This window comes from Zerene cesonia, chromosome 22, assembly GCF_012273895.1.
Source record: "Zerene cesonia ecotype Mississippi chromosome 22, Zerene_cesonia_1.1, whole genome shotgun sequence".
NCBI classification, from domain to species: Eukaryota; Metazoa; Arthropoda; class Insecta; order Lepidoptera; family Pieridae; genus Zerene; species Zerene cesonia.
Window position 1 is genome coordinate 5,167,240 of NC_052123.1, and position 26,720 is coordinate 5,193,959.

The 26,720-nt window shown below is 32.0% G+C and overlaps 2 protein-coding genes across 8 annotated transcripts in view; one reads left to right on the forward strand and one right to left on the reverse strand.

Moving 5' to 3' along the window:
- The first annotated feature begins 6,807 nt into the window (after positions 1-6,807).
- LOC119836102 lies at positions 6,808-21,032 on the forward strand. Its single transcript, XM_038361344.1, has 3 exons — positions 6,808-6,861; positions 17,848-17,976; positions 20,848-21,032. Exons 1-3 carry the CDS (start codon positions 6,841-6,843, stop codon positions 20,998-21,000), a joined length of 303 nt encoding a protein of 100 aa, XP_038217272.1. The 5' UTR covers positions 6,808-6,840; the 3' UTR covers positions 21,001-21,032.
- Positions 21,033-25,856: 4,824 nt separating this feature from the next.
- Positions 25,857-26,720, reverse strand: part of LOC119835985 (hemicentin-2) — a 320,995-nt gene continuing 320,131 nt past the window's right edge. For 4 of the 7 annotated variants that reach the window (XM_038361126.1, XM_038361128.1, XM_038361125.1 and 1 more), the window contains one exon: positions 26,327-26,423. Coding sequence is in view for 2 of the 7 variants with exons in the window: in XM_038361130.1 (XP_038217058.1) it covers positions 26,256-26,423 (168 nt within the window). In the remaining 5 variants the exon portion in view is untranslated. Of the gene's footprint in view, positions 26,424-26,720 lie in introns of all 7 variants that reach the window. The other 3 variants (XM_038361130.1, XM_038361129.1, XM_038361132.1) reach the window with 2 other exon arrangements.

Here is a 26,720-nt window from a genome sequence, read left to right on the forward strand (position 1 = left end):
TCACAGCTCGTATTATATAATAAAAGAAAATGATTAAGGAAATTATTTTTCTCTATCTTTTATAATATCTGTCTGTGTCTGGAGGTAGCTAGAAGTACAGGCTACAGTAATATAGGCTACACTTTAGTGTGGTAAAACTTCCCATACCCGCGGTTTTTTTCTAACTTATAAAATAAATGGTCCTCTGATTTTAATATGAGATTTCATTCTGGTATTTACCAGTTTCCACGTATGTAAAGTAGAATCTCTGTCAAGCAAGAACGATTGAAATGATTTTGTTGACATTTTTTAAACAGATAAGCCATTGCCCTAACTAAATATCACTTTAGCTAGCTAGTTTGAGCTGGTTTGAAAGCATTCTTTGTTGAGAAGAGAAATTTCTTTCTTTTTGCAAGGCTCGAAAAACGACTTTCAAATTGTAATTTTATAATTGCTCATGTTTGTTTACTTATTTACATTCTTTATTGTACCATAATTTACACAACAAATAAATACATATGAGAAAAGACACAAATGGTACAATAGGCAGTCATAGCCTGCGATATCTACCAGACAACATTTGGGTACATGATGAGAATTGAAAAAAAAAACAACATTAGTAGCGCCAAAATGTTAATTTTCGAATTAGTTTATTTTGTTGTGTTTACATGTAAGGTACATATTGCTGTTTCTAGGATATTTTAATTTAATATAAAACTGACATAACTATTTATATTACTAATTCGCGGCATAATACAAAGTTCCACAAACTGACGACTTTGTAAACGGCGAGTTTATGCAATTTGCCTGCAACATACACAAATAATCGATGTTTTCATTTAGGAAGAGTTTCGTTACAAATAACAAAAAGAAAAACACTTATTTGGTGAGAAAGTTATTTATTGTGGGAGTCGAGCATGCAGTGAAAATACAAGGAGGTAATATATGTTACAGCTAAACTTCGTTTTTCGTTACATTGCGTTTTCCCTAGTTAGAACTAATTGTAACTAAATCTTTGTTGCAGCTAGCTCTTACAAGGGAAAACACGTCAAATCTTAATCAAATAACGAATTTTAGTGTAACGTGATATACGAGTATATTTAAAAATAATATGATAACAGTTCAACCACGAGTTATCGCTACCGACTATTTATAATCTTATCCAAAAAAGTACATGCAAATAGATACAAAAGTACACTTGAGATACAAGTGACAGATTCATTTGGTCTCCCTCATCCCGGTAACAATTTCAGACCTACTTCAACTTTGAAAAGCTAAAAATAAGATGACAAAGAAAAACAAATAAATATAGTCAAATAAAACTAAAAAACACGATAATGATAGAATCAGCATACTAAATTGTCTCATTAGCGAAGGTATATGCAATGAAATTATTTAAACCCTCGTGATCCCGAGGATACTTTATAAACTGATTAAGAAATCAGGATAAATAGATAAACTATCCTCGGTAAGTATTCAACGTATTAAATCTCTATTTAAAGTGCGTTAAAATCGAGTCTAAATGTAAACATACAAACAAACAGGTGAAGCTAATAAAAGCGTGATATATCCGCCAGGCAACCAATAACTCACATTGTTATTCATGTTTGCTGAGGCTGCATTATCTCCAAATGAACACTGAGATGTCAACCAGTGTTCGGTCAATCAATTTAATATACATTCGTATGAAATATTAAGTCACTTTCTGAACAACAATGGAAAAGTACGACCACGGCAGCTAATTAATACATCGAATGTATGTAAATGTAAAATTTAATCAACTTTTTTGTTATTTTACACTCGCGTTATCTGCTATTTTTAGCTGAAGTCACGGGGAAGTAGCGGCTGATAAACAATAACTTTAATTTGAGCTGTCGCTATCAACCGAAAAAGAAGCCATCGATCTGACTGTTCTTGATTTTCTTTTAATTTTTGTTTCGTGAAGTCAATTATAATTGTATCACTATAAACAAAAGAAAATCCTACTAATATTATAAATGCGAAAGTTTGTAAGGATGTGTGTGTTTGCTGCTTTTTCACGCAAAAGACTACAGAACCGATTGCAATGAAATTTGGTACGTAGACAGCTGGACAGCTGGAATAACATATAGGCAACTTTTTATCCAGATATTCTTACGGGATTCGGACTTACGCGGGTGAAACCATGGGGCGCAGCTAGTTTTGCATAAAACTAAATGATGGCCAAAATATTTTTTTTTACACACTCGTTATCCAAGGCGTGTAATGTCTATAATTAACTATTTTACATTTCGACCGACTTCATAAAAAGGGGGAGGTTTTTAATTTAAATTTTTTTTGGCTACTTATCTCAGAACTTTCGGTGAAAAGTTTTGATGATTCTTTTTTATTTGAAAACTAGCGATCTGCCTCGGCTTCGCCGTGGTACATACATAGCCTATCTTTCTGATAGTAAATGGGCTATCTAAAACTGAAAGAATTTTTCAAATCAAATCAGTAGTTCCTGAGATTATCGCGTGCAACTATACAAACAAACTTTTCAGCGTTATAATATTAGTATAAACTACCTCCCTCGTGATTCCATTAAGTTCGTCCAACAATTAGAACACGATTTAGTTTCTTGTTAAAAGGATTTTTTTAGCAACTTTTTAAAACCACACAACGGATTTTGATGTGGGTTTTTTTAAATAAATAGACTGATTCAAGAGGAAGGTTATAGTGGACTTCTTTTAAAACTACTTCGAATTAAACCGCGTGCGAAGCCGGGCATAAGCTAGTTTATTACCATTTCTTGTCCTTCTGTGACCTTAAACAGAAATAATTCCTCGATAATAATCCCAGAATAATTTAATTGCAAAGTAATCAAGATACAATTACGCCTATATATAGATATGTCTCGCTGACTGTCTGGCCACATTTGTTTCCTTGACGTGATCGTGAAAAAGAAATAACAAGGAATTCATAGTGCTAGTTTCACAAATTCCTGATATATCAATGGTTTCCTGAGTGGCATCCCTTTTTGGCACACGCAGCCACACCTAATTGTTAAGTGTAGCCGTTAATTTTTTTTTCTCTTATTTTTTTTTTGATTTATTGTATGCTTCTGTGTCTGTTATGATCTGTTGTGTGTGTGTATGTCTGTGTCAAAATAAATGTTTTGCTTTTTTTCTTTCTTCTTCTTCAATAACATTTTGCTCATTGAACATTTTTTTTGGTAATTTTGGACGAATGTAAGAAGATAATTTCTTCGATGTCATGATCAATACACAACGCGTTTTCCCCAGTTAGAACTGGTTGTAAGTAAACGCCATTGTTACAAGTAGTAGTAGTAGTAGACTAGGGAAAACGCGTTGTATTCAGAAGGAAATTTCTTACATAATTCCGTGTCCACTTATGGAGTATGGGGCATATGCATTTCACATTTCTATAAGTCCTTTGTGAATCGAAAAGAGTCACAACAGAGTTTCTTGCCGTCTCTTCTCTGTAGAAACTTTTCCGCTGATAAATCACCTCTATATGCAATGAAGCTGCAAAAACGCTTTAAAAGAAGTCCACTATAATAAATTCCACTATAAAAAGCAGTCAGTGGTGGCTCAGTGGTGAGAACCTCGGACTTCAAAATCGATAAGTCGAGGTTCGAGACCGGGGCGAGCGTGCAGGAAATAAATTGATTTTTCAATTTATCTGCACATGTGGATTACATCACCACTGCTTAAAACGGTGAAGGTAAACATCGTGAGGAAACCGGCATGTCCAAGAATCAAAAGTTCGACGACATGTGACATCTGCCAACCCGCACTTGGCCAGCGTGTTGGATTATGGCCTGTACCCTCATAGGAGGCCTGTGTCCCAGCAGTGGGAACATATATGGGCTGATGATGATGATAATAAATTTGACGACGGTTTACACTGAGCTATTCGTAAATAAAGAACGTACTAAATAGATTGGCAAGTTCTTGATGACTCACGCTCTCTATCGCTAGACAAAACATGAGTGGTCGTTCACCGGTTGTTGTTATTAATTTTGCATGTTTTCCTTCGTGTTTTATCACATTTAATCGGTTTTTAGTAAAAATATTCTATCTATTTACGTACTAACGTATCGGGTATATGGTATCAGTTATGTATTTGAAATACTATCGGAGAAACACTATGGACAGGTGGACATGTGCGTAGTGCCGGAGGCCCGGTTCCTTTCCCTAACCTTTCCCAGTACATTCCTACTTTCCAGTGCATCCTTTTTTTTATCCCATTCCCTTCAAAGCGGACAGCGCATTCGTAGAGGCACTATCACTGTGAATGTTCATGGGCGGTGGTGATCGCTTACCATCAGGCGAACCACCAGCTCAACTGTCCGTTGTGACATAAAAAATAGTGGTATTGATGCTCTACCATAAAAGTACTTAGTGTGTTTAAATATGTGTACACCAACATAAATTCAAGTCATTTAACTAACATATTTTATACTAGCGTTACATCTGCGGCTTCGTTCGCGTAATAAAAAAAAAATCGTTTCCGTGTGTTTTCTTTCTCCGATCTCCAATTATATTTCACCCATATCGGTTCAGTTGCTTAAGCGTGAAGAAGAGGCAGATAGATAGAAAAATGGAATTATTTTTACATTGCAGAGAAATGAAATAATCCCTGTCTCTATATATTTAAAAAACTCGTGTCACAATGTTAGTTACCATACTCCTCTAAAACGGCTGGACCGATACTCATGAAATTTTGTGTACATATCGGGTAGGTCTGAGAATCGGTCAACATCTATTTTTCATACCCCTAAATGATAAGAGAAAGGCAGAACAGCGTTTGCCAGCTCAGCTAGCAAACTGTAAATTCATTTGATCATTTCAACATTTAATAGACAAGTTCTTTTCAAGTCAATTGCTTCTGTTACATTTATTTTTCCATATTTCATCAAATTAAGGATTTCTCTCAGTCCAATCGATTTAATGACGGTAATAAACACAGACCACGTGGAGCGCTCTCTCGTATCAATATTATTTCACTGATAAAGTTTGATAACATCATAATTCCTGCTTCGCCCTGATCGTCTTTTGACCTTTGGTAATGCCAAGGAAAATTTGTAGTAAGTATTACTATAACTATTCATTTATTATCCTTGTTTTTATATAAATCTTACGAGCATTTACAGCGGGCAACAGAAACCTCTCGAAAGAGCGTCCAAAGTAAACCATAAAAGTAACTGTGTCCAAAGAAAACAACTTTTCTTTGTCATAGCGGGCAACTTAGCTGATGGATGGCTTGGTAAGCGATCACCACCGCCCGTGAACATTCGCACAGGCACAGACCTCAGACCTCTGCGAATGCTGATGGATGTTAGTAGCCGCGACGTTTCCGCATTTTCTAGTCATACGATAAACAAAGATTCCGTCTGGCTTTCATCTATTATTAGATATGACCTAGGTTTTATCTCTAGTGATTATGTAAATCTATACTTCTTATATATAAAATTCCCGTGCCACAATTATAGTTACCAAACTCCTCCGAAACGGCTGGACCGAATGTTATGAAATTTTGTGCGCATACTGGGTATGTCTGAGAATCGGCCATCATCTATTTTTCTTACTCCTAAAGGTTAAAAGTAAGGCAGAACAGCGTTTGCCGGGTCAGCTCATATAAAACTGAACAGTTTGTATGTTTGGGTTAATCTCAGTAAATACTGGGTCGATTGCTAAAATCCTTTCACCGTTGCATATGTGCGTGATCATTGATTGCTATAGGGTATAAAGGTACCACGACCGAAGTCGGGACCTTCCGCTTGCATGTAAGGAAAACAATTATACTAAGTCTATTTCAGATGTTAATATAAAAGTCATCAAAATATATTAGCTTCTTTGATGCAGTGGTTACCTGAGCAAATAATCTAGTGGTTAAGGTTAATTCTTACTAATAAATAATCGAATATTAGAAACTAATAAACCGTACAATTCGTAATCTAGTAGTTAAGATTGGAAAGAAATAAGGTAAATCAAATATGGAGCCTTACATATATAATAACATTTTTATTATTTTTTTCTACTCCTCAACTATTTACCTTTGAATAATTTATTATAAACGAAATGTTAATATGTCGATTGTGTGTTTTATAACAAATTTATAAGCTTACTAGCTTTCCGTCCATAGACCTTGTGTTTTCAGAAAAGGTCTCGGGTGGCCGAGAGGCTAGGCACAATATGTTGCTACGGTATGGCAAAAGACGCGAGTTCGAATCTCGCCTCGTGATCAAATTTTTTCTTTTCTTTAATGATTTCTCATCTGTTGAGTAGTTTCAGCGTGATTGACGGACATCCAAACAAACAAACTTTATCATTCATAATATTAGTGTTTTATATAAATAGATTTATTTAGGTATATATAAGCAGTCGAGTTACCACATTGTAAACATACCATTATAATATTGTAACGTTAACGCTAATTGAAAATAATTTTTATTGATTAAATTGTTAGATTAATTAACCTAAGCTTTATATAGCCATTTTACCTTTTTAGCATGTAGAACTTTTCGTATTATTTCCATTCCCGCCTTAGCTTCGTTATTAATTGTTTTTCTAACATTAGTTATCTATTTGTCTATTTTACTTGTGTTATATTTAAATAAATCTCTTAACTATATCTTGAACAAACTCCACGTCCGTTGCACGGCTAGATTCGGCCCGATAAACATAATTGCATTACCTTTTCCACCTCGCAAAAATGGCGGAATGTTGAATTTATCGATATCACAAAATAAGCACGCACGTTGGATGTGTTTCGGCGTTATCTGTATATTATAAGTATACATTATTATCAACATTACTTCTCACAGTCGTTCAGGATTCTTAGCAGATCGGTGTGGTGGTGTGTTGTGCTCGGACAATGGCGACATCTATCAATCCCGTATGTATTGCCTATCGTTTTATGTGAACGATGTTTTTGTTTTTGCGGACTAAATTAAGGTTATATGGTGAGGTAGTTACAACCCTGTTGTTTTGATCTGTTTTTCGTTAGACATTTCTTTTGTATATAATTAATATATAATTAATGAGTCTGACGGTATTTTGTAGTTAACGTGACCATTTTAACCAACGTATTAAAAGCTCGTCGGATGTTATAATAATATTTTAATTGGAAACCCTGGTGCAATTTAATGAATTGTTTTTATTCTATATGCATAAATTTATTATTAATTATTATTAATATAAATCAACTTATAACTAACTTTTGTTTATATCATACTGTTAAATGTTCAAACATATTACAGTTATAAATTGACTGAAATGAAACAAACAAAATAATAACTAATGAAATAAATTTTAATGATCATTGAACTACGATAAAATATAAGCAACGTTATAATTATTTTCTGTCTCAATGTGAACTTATAATAACTAAACTCTAAAATCTAGATCATATAAGTTAAAAATTGCTGTTCAGACTAGCTCTTATTATTAGGATATATATATTTGAAATGTATATATTTGCTACCTACAGCTAAAACACAAATAATCACTTTTTGACGGTTATTTAATTCCAGTTAATTTAAAAATCTAGATTCTATACAAGCTAATTGAATTTGGCCACTTTTTCAATTCATATATTTCATTTATTTATTCAATTAGACTTCTTAAAGAAGCACTTTCGAATCGTCATAAAACAATTAGCACTAGTTCGGAAAGCACTTTCTACATATAAAGTCAAATTGAAATTCAGATCAGAATTTAAAGAAAAAGAGATAGCTTTTGTACAAAAACGGTCATCAGCGTCCCTTGAAGGGAGGGAGGAACTCCTCCGGACCACAATATGACGATAATTTTCTATCAAACACAAAAGAATCACACCTTTTTTCGTGTTGGTTAATTATTTTTTATTTCGGTTATAAATCATTAAACATATTTGTTTTTAACCGTAACGTATTTCTTACAGTATCAGCAGATTTCATTCGTGTCCGTTTAATAAACTATAACATAATTAAATGAAAACAGATGATTTAGATAAATGGGATTTGTAAACAATTCTGTTACTAGTAGACTACTGTATTATAACTATAAATAAACAACTTCTCGTAAAAGGTTAAATTAAATCAGTGTTTGGTCTATATCTAGAAAGAAAGAAAGAAAACACGTTTATGGACACACACATAAAAGGAAAGAAAACATTAGAGGTCACTTATGTAGGTAATTGAATTTAAATCTGCCATAATTAGTCCTACCCCTCTGCTTTATATTTAATTGATTTAAAATACGCATCGGATTCTGATATTACACTTTATATCGTGAAGATACGCAAAGCTTCAGCTGACCGGGAAAAATTATTTAACAAGTATCAACATAATCTTTATTTGCTGCTTTTCAAGCTACTTCAAAAGAGGGTTATCGTACAACTGTATTTTATTGGCTTTAGTACCTCAGAACTTCCGACTGGATAAACCGATATTGATGGTTCTTTAATTATTCGTAAGCTGGTGCCTGGTGTTACATGTAACCCCATTTAAATTCGCTCTAGTTTCGATAATTTGAAGATAATTTAGTTATTTTTAACAATTATTATATGTATTCTGTCTTGGTGCCAGTGGCCACCTACAAAGCGAAAGATTTATATATAGATACCTTTTAGAGATTAGTTTTGCCTTTACAAAACGATATTCATTAAATTAAAGGAGTATACGGAAATAATAACATAATGAAGAGGAAACATTTGTGTTTTTGTATGTATGTTTGTAATGTTTTGACACAAAAACCACTGGACCGATTTCAAAAATTCATTCACCATTAGAAAGTTGCATCTTCACTGAGTGACATACTGACTGATGACTGAGGTTATATATGTACCACGGGCGAAGCCGGGGCGGACTGTTATTTGTCTGTTTATTATAAAGCTAAAAAACTGTTTAATAAGAAACTTTATAATCTTTTTAGTTCAGAATCTGTATACATGTTTACGCTACGTGTTGTTGAGGTCAAATGTGAAAATATCATGAGACAAAAATCGTCAATAAGTCTTTAATTATTGTTGATTTTTCTGTTTTTTTTCAACCGTTGTTCTTACACACTTATTTTTTAATACCTTTCATATTAAAAATACATTTTATATTATTAGCATATATCCTGTCGTGATAGGTTTATTTCTCTTTTTAATATTAAATATTATTTCTTTATGAGAATTTAAGGCGAAGTTAGAACTTCCCTTGGGTATGAGATGCTTCGCCGCGGAAGTAGCCAATGTCCCTCTCTAGCCTCTAACTATCTCCATAAGGTGAAAGACAAACAAACAGAAGTCGCATTAAATTAGCCTCTTAATTTTTTCAGCCGCAACAAACATCCAAATATACATACAAACCTCTATGTTTATGAAGTTGGATTCATTTTTAGGTAGCATAAACATAAAGTAATAAAAAAAATAATTTAAATAAAAAAATAAAAATTCAATTTGTGTGAATCGACAACCCTAGCGCAGCCATAACATAAGTTATCAATATTTTTAAAGTTCCGGTTATTTATCTCAGTAGTAAGATGAACTTGAATTTAAGTCACTGCGAGATGACGTGTCTGATAACGTTAAGTTACGGGTGAATTTAAATAGCGGTCAAGTGTGTGTCGGCGAGGCAGGTTAAACTCGATACCTTCGAGAGAATCTTTATAGTACTTTTGCTTGTAATAATGAGTGTAGAAAACAAATTATGATAAAACTCTATCATATTATCCGATATTATGTGACTCAAGAACTTCAACTGATAACATAGAAAAATCGAATCGAAATATATCCAGTTTTTTAGAGTGGACCGAATGACACAATCACTCTGTATGTTAATTTTCTTTACAAAATTCTCTATTGCGTTAAAATACACATAATACAAAGGCGAAAAAACTTACAGCAATTAGCAAAAGTCGGCCTTATCGACTTATATGATATTTGTAAGTCTGTTTGATTAGAAGTTATATCAATGAATATGTGGAAAATAATATTGTAAATAATAAATTTGGTTTCAGTTAACTTTAACAAACCTTTTCCGTATAAATCAAGCCTCTATTTCACTCCTATTAAATATTATTATTTTTTATTCCATAGTATATACTATTAAAACAAGTAGTTTGTGAGTTTGTCACATTGTTGGGTCCGATACCGATCGATCGATAAACCGATCATAAACATGCTTTTACCAATAGAAAGCCAAGTTCTGTGTCGTCTATATAAATCAGAATGGATCACCATATGTGTTGCCGAAAACTCAAGGCTTGACCAATTCAGCAATCTCTTTTGAGAAATTTTGAAAGAATAGAAAAAATTTGATCACGAGGCAGGATTCGAACCTGCGTTTCTTGCCTAACCGTAGCAACGCCTAGCCTCTCGGCCACCCGTGATCCTGCCAAATTTTTTCTATTCTTTCAAAATTTCTCATTTATAAAGCATTTCAATGCTATAAAACTAAAAATTAAATTTCTTTTGAATTTTTAGTTTAGGCACAAGGATGGTTCTTATAGAGAGAAAAACTGACCAAGATAAAACCGCATCGGTCCGTAGGTTGTATTTTATTTGGTATCTATCCGGAGCTAACCCGGAGCCAGAGCAGCTAGTTTTTTATTTTATTTTTATTTTTTTATTTTATTTGTATGAATACTCGCGTAAAATGGAACACAATAGAAACGTGATTTTGATAAACGTTAACACGTTGAGATATATATCTCGTGATTCGTTATCGATTGATCTCTCTTTTTTTCTATTGTGTTATCGCGCAAGTCACAGTGATTTAGAAAATTTCATGTCATAGTGATAAATATTAAATAACACTTGAGATATAATCGCTAAATTATATAATAATCGTTTCTCTTTTAATCTTGCGGTTCCTTGTTATTTCTGTGTAAATTTTCATTATTAGTTCTTTGTAATAGTTTTTATTTTATACTAACGATCCGCCCCGGTTTGTATATATGTTATATAATTATCAATCTTCCTCTTGAATCTATCTACTAAAAAAAACCTCAACATACATACACGCAGACGGCGGAAAGATACTTTGTTTTATATTATGTAGTGATATCAATATTGTGTAAAATGAATATGATTGATTTCCGAACCGTCGTAACCTACTTGGTTTGTATTATGAAGACCTAAAACATTTTCTAGTGGATGTTTAGTTGCAAATCTTTAAATTTTATGTTAGGTAGAAAGAGCGAAGACCCGTGACCCTATGGGATAAGGGCACATGCAATTCACTTAAAAAGTTTCACTGATCGATTTTCTTTACGGACAAGTAGGTGACTACGTCTGTCATACTGTAATCATTTTGGCCCGAGTATCGAACTAAGGACCAATAGAAACCTCCTTACCATTTAACCATAAGACGTCGATTGGCAGAACGAAAAATAATATTTTTAGCTTACGAACTTTAACTTATAAACTTTTACTTTGAAGGTAAAGCAAGGAATTCCGATAAAAGTCAACAATTACAATTAAATATCTTAGTATTAAAGTAGTAGGACATAATGTAGGTGTATATGCTTTTAGGAGTCTTAAACACAAGATTTTCTTCTACATAAAGGTGCTCGAAGACTAAAGTTTTATAACATGTTGATATAATATAAAATTTGGTTTAGGTCGGTTCGGATAGTTTTCCACCTTAAAAGCCAAATTTTCAATTGATTTATGGGACTTCAATGATACATTTTATTTATAGAGGCTAAGATAGAGTTGAGATCTAAGACATACATGAAAAATGCTATGACAAAGCCGAAAGTTCTAGGGGTCCCAGAGACGTATACCATAAAAATTATTTGAACAACAACAAAACTGCCTTTTAACTGTTGGAACTGGACCAAATTTAAATGGTGCGGGAGATACTGGCATTCAAATAAAAAAAGAATCGTCAAAATCGGTTTACAGTTCAATTGCACTTCCTACTTTTTTTTAAGTCGGTTGAATATTACAGACCGTAGGAAAGTATAGGACTCGCTTCGCTACCATTAATTAATTAGAATAATCGTTAAAAATACTTAAATATTTATAAATAATAAAAAAACTGCTATTATTATATGTATTTTCAATTTACAAAAAGTCACAACGAAAGCGTTTTGATATAATATTTGTAAACAATACCCCCTTTCAATCAATATCAGTTACAAATAATGTATTAATGTCATCGCTTACTACATTTACTATGACACCAAAACGTCAAAATTATCAAATCAATTTCAAATAACTCATTGTTATTTGTTTTGACAACTCATTGAGGAAAATTATTATCAACATTATATTAATATAATAATTATTATAATATTTAGTGAAGAATGCACGATAAATAAATAAATACTTTAATGCACTCACATAAATAGCAATCGGACGTACATAAACAAAATTGACACAAAAAAAAGAGCCGTACATCAGGCGGCCTTAGCGCTGAAAAGCGATATCTTCCAGGCAACCTTTGGATATAGGATAAGTAATAGAGGAAAAGTGGTAGATAATGCATAACAATATACTAAACTTACAAGTGCATACATAGTGTAGGAGGTAATTTTAAAAGAGGGATGAATTTTTTTTTATAGTATTCTGCTGCATATTTATAACGACATGTTTCGATAATTATAAAATTATGTTTAATAAGAAATTGAATTAAGATTCCGAATTGGCGATACATTCTTATTTTTGACCGACTTCAAGAAAGAGGAGATTCTCAATTCTATTATTGGATTGTTAATATAAAACACATATAAATGGTGATTAAATCATTGTTGCATGCTTTTAGAAATTATATTATACTAGCTGCGCCCCGCGGTTTCACTCGCGTAAGACCCTATCCCGTTGGAATATCGGAATAAAAAGTTGCCTATATGTTATTCCAGTTGTCCAGTTGTCTACGTACCAAATTTCATTGCAATCAGTTCTGTGGTTTTTGCGTGAAATAGCAACAAACACACACACATCCTTACAAACTTTCGCATTTATAATATCAGTAGGACTTATTTAATCCCACAATAAATCGCACTATTGCGACGTAAAATAAACAAACAAACACTTTCGCATGAACAATCTAAGGGTATAAGGCGCTTTGTCTTCAACTTATTGTTTACGAAATAAAAACACGTGCTTTAAAATTAAATTATTCTATGAACTTCTTTATCCCACTCTATGTAAACAATAATAAGGGGCAAGGAACGGATATCACATATATTTTATATAAACAAGATACGTCTAAAAAGGTAATAGAAAAATTCACTGTTTGTGTGTTTGATTGTATTTTACTTATGCCATTTGAATTTTCTGAAACAAATACGGTATTGGAACGAATACTCCTTATTGTAATGGAAAATATGTAAATTAAGTTAAAAAAACTTTTTTTAATTTAATTTACATATTATATATTTCCTTGATTTGATATTTATCGTAATATAGTATTTTACATGTATCTACATTTGATACACATAAAAAGGAATTGTGAAAAATTATTTCTTAGTGAGTGCTGCGATTAACCGATTTTCATAAAAGATGGCTGGAACACTATACTAAATCACTAAATCAAAATCGGTTCGTCCGTTCAGGAAAAAGAATGGATATAATTTACTATACTGTATTATTATAATTCTGCATATGACATGACAGTTTGTAAGAATATAAGAATGTATGTTTGTTTCTTTCACGCAAAACGGCTGAACGAATTTGTATGTTCTATCTAGAAACGCAACTTTACTATCAGTCTACCGAAATTATGAAAATCTTATCTTTAATATCGCAAATTAATTAATTATCAAATATTACATTTTACGGTCTATTGTAATTCGACATGTGATAATTTTATGCAAATAATGGTATACTCATTTTATTATCTAAATGCGCACACGCAGGGTTCCGTATTACTGCATGTGAGAGTTTGTTTGTATGTCTTTCTTTCGTGTCGTAACGGAGAATTTACGATATATTAGCAGCGCCCCGTGGTTTTACCCGAGCAAGTCTGTATTCCGTAGGAATATCATAGTGGATCTCTCCATGGGACGATACATTAACAGTAGCTTTTGTAACTCCCTAGTCCCATAGCTATCTGTAGACATTAAATCATATCATAAAATATCTCTGTTGCGATGTGAAAATATAATATTATTTACAGGATAGCCAAAATATTCTTTGATCTAGTACGTGTCTCAAAAATATCGTATACCTTTCATATTCAATTGTTATGTACTTAATATTTTTTATTAATAAAACATTTTTTAGGAAAGATTGCACAAATAAATGGTTTGTTATCCATTGCCCGCGATTTCGCCCGCTTCGTCAAAATAAATTTTCATGGTAAAAACTTTCAACTATTTTATTCTTGGACGTTGTTTTTATCAAAATCCTTTGTTAGCGGATGTCTAAATCACAGTGGCTATCTGTATGCCAAAAAGCAGCCCGATCGGTCCAGTCGTTTGGGTTGTGCGTCGATAGATCCTTTGCATTTGATTAAATAACTTTCGACAGTCAGTGACAATACTTTTTCTTTTCATATAAAAATATATAGATATTTTTTATGTATGTGGTGTTTACATACTAAAATTGTAGCACATAAGATTAATTTTATATAAGCATTTGTATAAATAAATAAATAATGGTGGGACTCTTTTGGAAAATACATTAATTTATTTAAAACACATCTATAAGTTAAACACTTCTATATTCTAGCTATTCGAGGCAGGTATCCAATCTAGAGTAAAAAAGTATATTTCTTATATTACCACACATTGGCTATTTCCGTTACAATCCAATGCTGTTATCAATAAATAATACAAACATAATTAATTATCAATAATTACTTTTGATCGATGGACTACAATTCGAATTATAAGGTGATATTTGATAAAAATAGCGTACCTACTCAAACTAATATCTTATGTATAAATAATAAAGCTTAAAATCAAATGAAAAGATACAAATTTTATGTTTTTACGATTGCATTGGCAAAATTTTCAAGGATTTTCGAAAAAGAATGTAAACGCTAAAAAGCAACGCCTGAAAATATGGTTGTATTGAATTTTCCTTCACTTTATCTTATCAGCTAAACGTTTCCTTATAAGATTATGATTTTGTTAACGATTATATCAGCTGTCATCTAAATATACAATCAAATAAATGTCGAATCATTCAATTATGTATATTTATTTGATTTGTGATTAAAGGTTATATCTAAATTCGAAACTGGCAAGAACTTTCGAGAAACTACCAATGGAATGTAACAATGGAGAAATATTTACACAATATGAAATGATCTACGGCTATCCGCACCTTGATGCGATGATGATTGAACTTATTAAAGCTCTAACCGTAGCAGAACTTAACAGAACACTTGAATAAATAATTTAAACGATACATGAAGATTTTTTTTTATGTCACCGTCGGCAACGAAGCTGGTGGATCGCCTGATGGTAAGCGCTACCACCGCCCATGCACATTTGGAGAGGCGTAAGGACAATTGCAGACTTTACGCGTCTACAGATGGATTGCCGACAAACAATCAATAACAGTATCGGTGCATGCGCACTCTGTAACCCAATAATTAGGCAAAATATTTAGTTTGTATATCAAATATTATTGTATATTATTGTCGAACGCGTATCTTCAATGAAAATAGAAGCGAAAAGCGTTCATTGTTAATTTTATCGTATAAATCGCATAAAATTATAAATTCTCTCTATATGTCTCTCTTTACGCCTTTACACTTTAAACCTCTGAACGGATTTTGAAATTTGGACATAGGTTAGATTCTTGATCCCCTTAGGAATAACTTGCCTTTTATGCGGGTGAAGCCGAGGACGTAAGGCTAGTTGTTTATAATTGAATTGTTTTATATCTCGACAAAGAGAAGTTATAAATACGCATAAACTTTCCCGTTTAGAATACCCGAATGAAGCGCACATTCCTTTAAAATACGCTGTATCCTTCCTGCTCTGGTTGGATTGTAAATTCGTTATTTTTTTAAATCTCATCGCATTACTAGGTTATAAACTATCTATGTAATATCAGTAATAGTAAGGAAAAGGATTAGAATTTCATCATCTACAAGGGTTTATAGTTACCCATTAGGGCAATCTTTACGCTATCATGTCAGAATCAAACAGGTGTGAAATAGGTTCCCAATGTTTTTCTAGGTACAAATATTATGTATTTACAAATATATCAACCTTTAGCTTTGCTAAATTAAGGAATAAACATTGTTCTAGTAGCAGGTTTTCGAAGCAGTAGTAGAATGGGTATTTCATTATACTCTGTAGCACTGAATCCGTTCAAACTGTCTTACTATCACCCCGTATCCTTTTCCTTACCCTTCCCAGTTCAATTCTTTACTACTGCGACGGTAGTAAAGAAATTTCCCTTTTCCTTATCCCTTACGTTACTACTATTAAGTGGGCAGGGCATTTGCAGCGGCACTACCTCTGCGAATGTTCATGGGTGGTGGTGATCGCTTACCATCAGGTGAACAACCACCCCAGCTGCCCGCTATTACATAAAATAAAACCAGAACGAAAAACCAACATTGTCCACACCGAGATAGGAATAATTAGGTCAAATTAGGCCACACTTGTTTTCTATTGTCTAAATTAGGTTATTTTTTGGGTCAATGCGAAACAAAGAGATGTTTATCATAGCACCTTTGACATGCCATAATATAATAAACAATCGTTCTGTTTGTTCGGAGGTACCCATGGTACTTATCATGCGATAATGATGAAATTGGGTTACATTGATTGCAAATCATTGGCAATTATTATTGCATGTTTGTTATTGATTTGACGGATAATTAATTGTTCTAGATTCTAATTAGTAGCGTTGATTAATTTTTAGCTTATGTAGCATTTGATTGCTTTATAAATGATTGTTTTTTTGTTTTTCATTGAAAAAATTCTGATAGTTGACATTTGGTTTTGTGTTCTATCTGCTGAAGTGAAAACGTGGGGAGGCTAAACATTCTCAATTGTGAAAGAGTTGAAAAGGATGTTAGTTACTTTACCATACCTTGTTTCAATTATTTATGTATTTTAAATTATTATTAATTTATGCTATTTCTTTAAAAAACGTATTCTTTAAACATGAATAATGTTATATTTTAATGTATTACATTATAATAAAACAATGTAGAGTTTTTAGTTCAGATACATGACTATTTTAAAACATTTTGAGATGGGTTGATCTTTTTACGCAAATGATTTTAACATAAATTTAAACTTTTTTGTGCACTATTAAATGACATTTTACAAATATAATAAGTGAATTTATTATTTGTCAATAATCATTTATGCTAAACGGCGACTCGCGCTTGGGCATTTAATTTTGTGTGGGAGCAAACGACCAAATGCGTCATCAAATGCGTCAAAGTAAAATATCAAACTTAATTTGTGTTGCAATCCAAAATGGGAGAATGTATGGGGATTTATATACATACAACATATATACATACAACATATATACATACAACATATATACATACAACATATATACATACAACATATAATATAGATATAACATGTTAAAATTACTTAGGTACAGTGCTGTTACATGAAATAACTAACTGCGTTAGTTATAAGTAGTGTCTAACTGCTTTAATTATATAAAAAAATGTCTTACTAGTAAAATAATTCATTAACTACTACTAGAATAATTTTTTTTTAGAAGATTTTCTGTTCTTTAAAAATTGATCTATACTGTATTATAAAGAGGTAGCTTTTATATTTTGTGTGTTTGTAACGTTTTTACACAAAAACCACTTTACCAATTTGAAAAATTCTTTCACCAATAGGAAGCTGTATCTTCACTAAGTGACTTAGGCCATTATATGTACCACGGGCGAAGCCGGGGTGAACAGTTATTCATTTATATATTCGAATGCTATGAAACTAAAAAAAATACTATCTTTTTTTGCAGAAAATCGCTATCATCAGCATTATCCTGCTAATTTGTATATCGAGTCTCATCCGAGAATCGAACGCCATGCCCCCGTGGTTGTCAAAGACTAGCGGAGTTTTCACGGAGTCAGCTGAATGTCACACAGATGTAAGTATAATCTAAACATCTATATTAAAGGCTATATATGTACCACGGGGGAAGCCCGGGCGGACAGAATAGTACAGAATGGTACCTGGAGCGAGGAAGTTTTTTTCTTTTTTATGTCATGCAACTGAGCTGGTGGGTCGCCTGATGGTAAGCGATCACCACCTCCCGGGAACATTCGCAGAAGCAGTGCTTCTGCAGATGCGCTGCCCGCTTTTAAGAGGTATGGAAAAGGAAAGATTTGACGACTGGAAAGAATGTATGGACTGGGACGAGTGACGAAACGGGCATCCGGCTCCCCACTCGCCGTACGAAACATATTGGCATGCTACTATTTCACGCCGGTATTCTGTGGGGGTGTGGTACTAACCCGGTGGGAGCTGGCCCAATTTCTGCCGAAACGTGCTCGACTCCCCACATTAAAAACTTATTCGATTCTTAAACTTTACCAAAATAACAATAAATTTCTATCAAACCCAAAAATAATTTTATAATTCGGTTCAGAACCCGTGTACTTATCGAGTAACAGTATCAAAAAAATACAATCGTCTTGAGAACCTCAATCGCTTTTGAGAACTTCGCTCAGACACGATATTTGGGCTACTAAAACATACATACACAAACGATATCAGTTTGTTTGATTGATAGAACGATGGAAACAATTGGACCACATTGTCAAAACACTGACATTGACCCGCTGACTTACTTGATTAATTGGAGTGATAATTATCTCGTTATCGCTATATACAGCGTTGTCAAATATTATCGTTTTGGGTACCGCGAAACCGTGGTATTTCTGCGTTTTAGTTTTCGGTCGAGTTTCATATTGTGAAGGAATTTATTCCTGAATTGAAATAGCATTTGTTAAATTTCTAGTTTTCTGCCCGAAGCTTCGATCGCGCAGCCGATGGAAAGATAAACAGATGGTTTTCTATGGATTGCCGTCCGTTACCAGGGGATTTCTTGGATAAAAACTATCCTGTCTTGAATTGAATTTCATCCGAATCGGTGCAGTGGTTTAGGTGCAAATAAGTCATAGATAGATTGAAAATGTTACTTTCAAATTTGTATTATTACTAGCTGTAACCCGCGTCGTCACTCGGGTGACACCCGGGGAAAATAGTACCCTCTAGGGTCCTAATAGACTATGATCTATGTCTATACCAAATTCCATACAGATACGATAAGCTATTTTCGCGTAAAAGAAAGAACAAACATCCATCCATTCATCCATACGTCGGCAAATCCATTTGTAGAGGCGTAAGGTCTACAATCGACTTCCAAATACAAGTTTATGGGCGTTGCCAACAGGTCTATTGCCGACGGTGTCATAAAAAAAATCTTTAGCTAGTAAGAATATTTGACCGATGCTCGTAGGCAGAAGATCAATGGAAGATAGAGCGTTATAATTATGATATAAACATTATCATACATTATTTATGAGATCTGTCTTAGTTCATATGAAATATGAACAGCCTTTAACCATCATCATCACCATCAGCCCATATATGTTCCCACTGTTGGGACATAGGCTTCCTATGAGGTTTCAGGATATAATCCACCACGCTGGCGAAGTGCGGGATGGCAGATGTCACATGTCGTCGAACTTTTGATTTTTGGACATGCCGGTTTCCTCACGATGTTTTTCTTCTTCTTTTTGAGCAGTGGTGATGTTACACATGCGCAGATACATTGAAAAATCAATTCATTTCCAGCTCTCGCACTTGATCTCGAATCCCGACTTGTCGATTTTAAGTCAGAGGTCCTCACCACTGAGCCACCATTGCTTTTTTATGTCCAGTCTTTAATGGGTGAATATAATTCACGTGACCTATTTTTTAGTTTTACTAGCTTTTACTCGCGGCTTTGCACGCGTTAAATTCGGAGCAAATTTCTAGACGCTATTATACTTATAAACCTTCCTCTTGAATCAATCTATTTATTGAAAAAATCCCATCAAAATCCGTTGTGTTGATTTAAAGATCTAAGCATGAATATGCAATAAAAACGCGATGAAACGACTTTGCTTTATTCTATTTTAAGACGTACGTACGGACCTACGTAGCCTTTTTTTATAAATGGACAATTCAACGAACAAAGAATTTTTCAATTCGAACCAGTTTCTGAGATTAGCGCAACAAACAAACAAAGATTTGTTCTAGTTTATACACCAACATTCGTTTCTATAATAATATAATTTTAATATGTAATATATTCATCATAATATTTTCTTTATTAGTAACTAACTGTAACCCACAGCGTCACTCGCGTGGTATCCGGTTAGAAAGTAGCCTATGTGCTAATCCAGACTATAATTTATCTCTGCACCAAATTTCATATAGATCCTAACCGAAGTTTTTGCGTGAACGAGTAGCAAACATACTGACAAACTTTCGCGTTTATAATATTTGTATGAATCTTCATATGTTAAAATAATGTTTATAAAGCTACGTTAGGTGTGTACGTGCGCTCGAACATGTATTGATATAAGTTTTTACCACGTATACTCTTTGTTTTTATAATGTTCAATAGAGAGCTTTTATGAAACTATTGTTTATTCAAAACCTGTTTTCCTGGATTCATGCATTTTTTACTTTTATATTTATCATTGACTAGATTTACTAGTTGAGGGACAATTTACACTATCCCGGGTTTTAGTTCCCGTTTCCTAAAGATATATCTGTACCAAATTTCATCAAAACCAATTCATTTGTTCTAGAGTTATAAATGGTATATAATGGTTACAGTAGTACATGTAAATATTTGTTCTAGTTTATTTTATATATACACATTAATAGACAATCTTAACTTGAACATTTAATCTTATAAATGTCACCTAAGGTATCAAAAGTTTGACAAATATTATCTTTACAGGACGAGCTCCTAGACCTCTGTCAAAGATGCGCCAAGCTAACAAAGTCCAGACTCGCCTACCCCGCGTGCTGCTCCACAGACCTCCAGGCGAGGAAGTGGTGCTCTGATTATGTCTACTTCGGCCGGGGACAGTATGACTTTTATTTGATTTAGAATATTTAACGCACATGAAAAAGGTATCTATAATTGGCCCCATAGTATTATGAAGCTATGCTAGCGATAAAAAAACGGCATTGATATGAGTCGCTAGCGAAATTGTAATCGTCTTGTATTTTCGTTAGTTCTAGATATAGAAATTTCCTGTAATGGTATTGTTTGAATACTTGTCTGGTTTCGTAAATGCTTTTTGTATCTCATACATCGAAAATATCCTAAATAATGTGTTATTTCTACGAAAAATAAGCGGCATTTTGGGTTCATGAGAATATTATTTCTCTATCGGTAATAAAACAATGGCTGCTCTGAAATAGTAACATTAATCACGGATATCTTCAGCTAGTTTGAATTAGTTTGATAAAGTTGTACATGCTAAAAAACGCTTTAAATCAATTAAATAAAGTCCAATTTCTCTGTCTGAATAATATTTTAGGCTTATATCAGAATCATTTGCTTAAAATAATTAGATGTAGAAAACATCCCGATAAAACGTGTATGGTATCTATGTGTCTATAGTTAATATATTATATCTATGAATATTATCTATCTATATATCTACAATGTTTTTTAAAGAATGACTAAATCCGGTTTTAATCGGTTTCTTTGAAAATGATTGGCGAATTGATTGTTCTTAGAAGTTGTTTCTAAAGCGATATGTAAAATCAATTTAAACCTACAATTTTTATAAGCAACCAAAATAATATATACATATATCTGTTTATGTTTATTTGTAGCCCGAATTCTTAAATAAAATGTTGGACATTTAAAACAAGATGGCGCTGTAATTAATTCACGACAGTGTTTAAACGGAAAATTATATCTTCAATTATTATTATAAAAGTACTATTTTATTAATGATAGAATATTATCAAAATATAAAGTTTATTTCTATCACATTTATTTAAAACAAATGTGAGGTCTGTAGTGAGAACGAATTAATATTTTTTTTGTCATACCACTCTCTGCTTTTAAATAATGTGTATAATAAATTGGAAACTATTTTTGGAAGCGATATATATACGTTTACCGTCGTAAAGTAAGTAAGCGTGATTTTGAATAATATATTTGTATTATTTTTTTTAACATTTAAAATGTAAACATATAAAAATGAGAGTAATTGTAAATTACATATAATACGATTAGATTTCTAGAAATTGTATATCCTTCGAATAATTATTTAAATTAAGTTTAATTAAATATTATATACCAAATGTATATTGTGAATGTGTAACGAAGTTTAGTTTTAAATTCAAAATATGGCTGTGATAATATAGTTTATGTATAAACACTAGATATTAAGGATAATAAACAATATTTTTTATTTATGCAGTTTTTTTTCTTTCCGTTGTCTTCACAAAACTTTAAAGTGAATTATAATGAAAATTGCGAATACCTTCTTCACTTAATATTTACTTTTGTTGATATTCTACTAATATTATAAACGCGAAAGTTTGTAAGGATGTGTGTGTTTGTTGCTCTTTCACGCAAAAACTACAGAACCGATTGCAATGAAATTTGGTACGTAGACAGCTGGACAACTGGAATAACATATAGGCAACTTTTTATCCCGATATTCCTACCGTGAAACCGTGGGGCGCAGCTAGTCATTATATAAATATACTGTAAAATTTATTATATGGAATGATTAGCTGATCTTAGCGGAAAGCTCTGTTATGCCAGAAGGCCCTTATTCCTTGGGGTAAAGTAAAAGTTAGTGTTAGTGATTAAAAAAAGATACATTTTTTTGTCACCAGGCCATCTTCAAAAAATACTCTCAAAAAAAGAGCTTTTGGTGGAAAAAGTAGATGTGCAAGATGACATAGTAGCATGTGGGATTCTAACCCACTATAACCTCTTTGGTGGACAAACTCAAAGGACAGTGGCAGAGATCCTATGAAACCACTAGATTATTCATCTATTCTGCTACCCACCCAATTCATATTAAAAATACATAAAAATTGGTTCAGCCGTTTCGAAGATGTAAACCCCGTAACAAGCGACTTTTATATTTATATTTTTAGAAGCGTCGATTAGTAATAAATAAAAATACAAATGAAAAATCCATAAATTTTATTAACACTAATAATATTATAACAAGTATTATGTACAAAATTTCTAATTGTACCTAGATTCGATTTCAATGTGAAATAAATACATCAATAATCTTTCATTTTTCATACAGAGAACAAAAAACATAAAAAGATTGAAAAAGATTCAATCTTCTAATCCTTTTTAATTCATACAGACTAAACTATTTGAAAACAACGAAAATCGGTATGGCGGTATAGCGAGCCCCAGATTCTAATCCCGCCTCGTGATCGATATTTTTTAAGTTTTTATGTTTTTAATATATTTAAAAATGCAATAAAAACTAATAAATAATAATTGTTACACAACTTGCAAAAATACAACAAAATATTTAAGTAGGTGAAATATAAATCACTTCTTTTGATGTAATTAGCTATTAAAAGCATAGTTGTGTTATAATTATTTTATTTAAGAATATAACGAGACAGTTAAAAAGAAGCTTCTGGAAAACGTAATTACAAATACTATAATATATAATATAAATTAATTTAAAACTTTAAATATTTTTGGTTCAAATATTTGAAAGTAAACGGTAATTAAACGAGTATTTATTTCACATTATTCATATTAATTTAAGCACTGTAGTGCCGTTTTAAATGTCTGAATTCAAATCTAAAAACACAGTCGACACCTCGGCGATACTTTTAGATTTCATTATTTACATTAGTACATTAAAACTTATATTTACTAGACATTAGTTTCATATTTCAATGACCTTTGGTATGGTACAAGAAAAGTTTTCTTTATTAAAAACACAAGGGTAAATGAAGATTAAGAGCTTCTGTATTATGAAGTTGTTTTTATGTTTGCTGTGATGAATAAACTCAAAAATCTTAACTTAGTCGAAATTAAAGCTTCGCATACGAAACCGCGGGACGCTACTAGTGTAGAATAAATGAAGAAACTTAGTACAAACAATAATATCATCATAACAAAAGAAAAGTTTATTGTACCTCACCAAAATTTTTATTAATCAAAACCAAGAAATAAATTAAAGCAAATTAAAACTCCTTAGAGGAAAAAATAAATGCCGATCACACTATGGGCCTTACAACTACAAAAATAACAGTTTCTAGTGCCATGTTGTTTTCTTGAGGGAGTATACTTCGTACGCACTTTTAACTGGATTTAAACAGGGTTTATTTCAAAAGTGATGTAGCGATTTATGTTATTATTATTTAGTGCAGTTTTAAAGCATTTCTAGATATTTTTATGCAATAAGTCAATAATTATAAGAAGATTTACAATTTATATAGCCATTTCAGATTCATGTAAATGAAATGAATTTAAACGAATTTGAATGCTCAATAATATAAAATAACTAGTCATTGATGAAGAGAATGTGTTTATTGTATGTGAATAAGCCATGTTTTAATCCGGCTCCGGTGCTTTTACGAAGTATACTCACTGCAATACAATATTACAAACAATTGTTATTTGATAACACATTTAATTGAGTTATTTTACAAGTACACTGTTATTTAAATATAATTTAGTTCGACAAATTGTTATTTTGTTGAACAATTTTAAATTAATAACAGTTAAACGTAAAGATACTGATATTTAATTTAGTCGCACTATATTATGTTTAAAATAATATTTGGTGCTTTTTTGGGTGCTCTTAAATGCATATAACTTTAATAGAAATTCATATTAATGGTGACGCAAATCATTCTTGAAGATATTAAAAAATATAGTTATTTTAGAATTTGTTTAAAAATTTCCAGTTTTTGGAATAATCTGAAAATATGAAATGGGCGAGAGACTTTCAAATAGCGTCACTGATAGCTTATTTAACACTTTATATAAGCTATTGGTGATAAACAGATGGATAACCTGAACAGAGTTGTAAAATTACCTCAACTTGGGCATTATCGACTTATGTTTTTACAAAGACAATGCGACTAAATTAAACATACACAGCATCCTAACAATTTACTTATAATATATTTTCTACAGTTCGATTACAATAATTTACAATAATTGGGTGGATAACGATTAAAAATCCCGCTTGGACGGAAATTGTGATCTAAAATAGTGGTTTATTAAAATTTGCATCGCGACCTCTTTAAATTACTTGAAACATTAACTTCACGCATTTAACGTTATTACAGTTGTAAATATAGATTTGTGAGAACAAAAAAATGTCAAAAGTCAAGTATTATTCCCATATTATTATATTCTGTGACAGCCGTAATGGCTTAGGACATTTTTTTTATTATTCACGCTTAAAGTTGCCTCTGATACCTGCAAACTTTCTCTCGATGAAGTGTGACTACAAATTTTATGACCTTTTCATGAAAATGACTATAAAAAGGGTAGAGAAGGAGAGTTGTTTCGATAGTTTAAACATAATTTAAAAAGGTCGTGATACGTTATCACTTTTGGAGACTGGGAAGCGATAAACATAATTTTAGAAGACTAGCAACACCTTCATTGGCGCTCTTGTGATGGTTCCTTAGCGGTGGTGAACAGTAGCTACTAGTAGACCGTATTTCACCTTTTTATAAATAAATAAAACAAAACCTTCAATTCTTTCATAAAATCGCTGGCTTCTTCTTTAGATAAAGAAATAATTAATATAAGAAATAGATAAGTCATTATGTAAGAAATAATAATTTAGTTCACCGGGAATTTTTGTATTATTCACTCACAGGTATATATATTTTCGTTGTTTATTTTTTATATTATTCGCTTTGCAGTCTCCTTAAGTAATAAAATAAATTTAATAAAATAATTGAAAAAGAAATATTAATAAAGCGTTTTTCAACATTTGAATTATGTGTATAATGAAATCATGTTATAAAAATATCATAATCGCAATCAATAATGAATATAAATAATTCTCTAATTTCGTGATTTATCCTAATTTAATTGCAGAGTATTTTATGAAAACTACATTTATATACATTTTGTCTACAGACAGTTTTGAATGTACAAACATCAAGATTTTCTTTGGTTGCGTTGAAACGTTGGTCATATCTTAGGCGACGGTTACCGAAATTTTGTAATTTATCTTGTAATAATCGTGATAATATATATTACAGTTAATAATTCGATACAGTTTTTATATAAACCAGGAGATTTCGTGTTATGTATTGATAACATAAAAATAAAATCAAAGAATAACAGAAAAAATGTAAAAAAAAAATCATAAAAAAGAATCAAAGCATATCATCGTCCGGATTCTGTTTCTCGTATATTTCCTGCATTTTCTGTTGATCCTTGACTTTCTTCATCTGAGCGTATATGGAGGCCGCTTTGTAGTTTATAGGCCCATAGTCTTTCATATCGGCATCAGCGTATATAAATTGGTCTTCGGGCCTGAATGGCTGTGGATATAATCATTTTCAATTAGTGTACCAATAAATATAAATAAGTAGATATTATAAAAATATCCTAGCATAAAGTTCACGACTTCCTGATAAAGTCATTGTCAGCATCAAACATGTAATTATATCTAACAGATATTTTATCTATCAGATTTACGGAATCACTGTTGGATACGTTACGCAAAGCTTGCGTAATATATGTTGTTTTGTGGAAAATATACGTTGTAAATACATATAGGCTTATATGTGAAAATAATCATAGTTGGCTTGTAGTTTTTATCGATTAAATATTTAGCA

What these genes read in the sequence shown, in the direction of transcription:
- LOC119836102 (XM_038361344.1), top strand. Translation starts at nt 6,841, where the DNA reads ATGGCGACATCTATCAATCCC. An exon ending in TGGCGACATCTATCAATCCC is followed by an intron (nt 6,862 to 17,847) that starts GTATGTATTGCC and finishes CTTTTTTTGCAG; the next exon opens with AAAATCGCTATCATCAGCAT. An exon ending in CAGCTGAATGTCACACAGAT is followed by an intron (nt 17,977 to 20,847) that starts GTAAGTATAATC and finishes TTATCTTTACAG; the next exon opens with GACGAGCTCCTAGACCTCTG.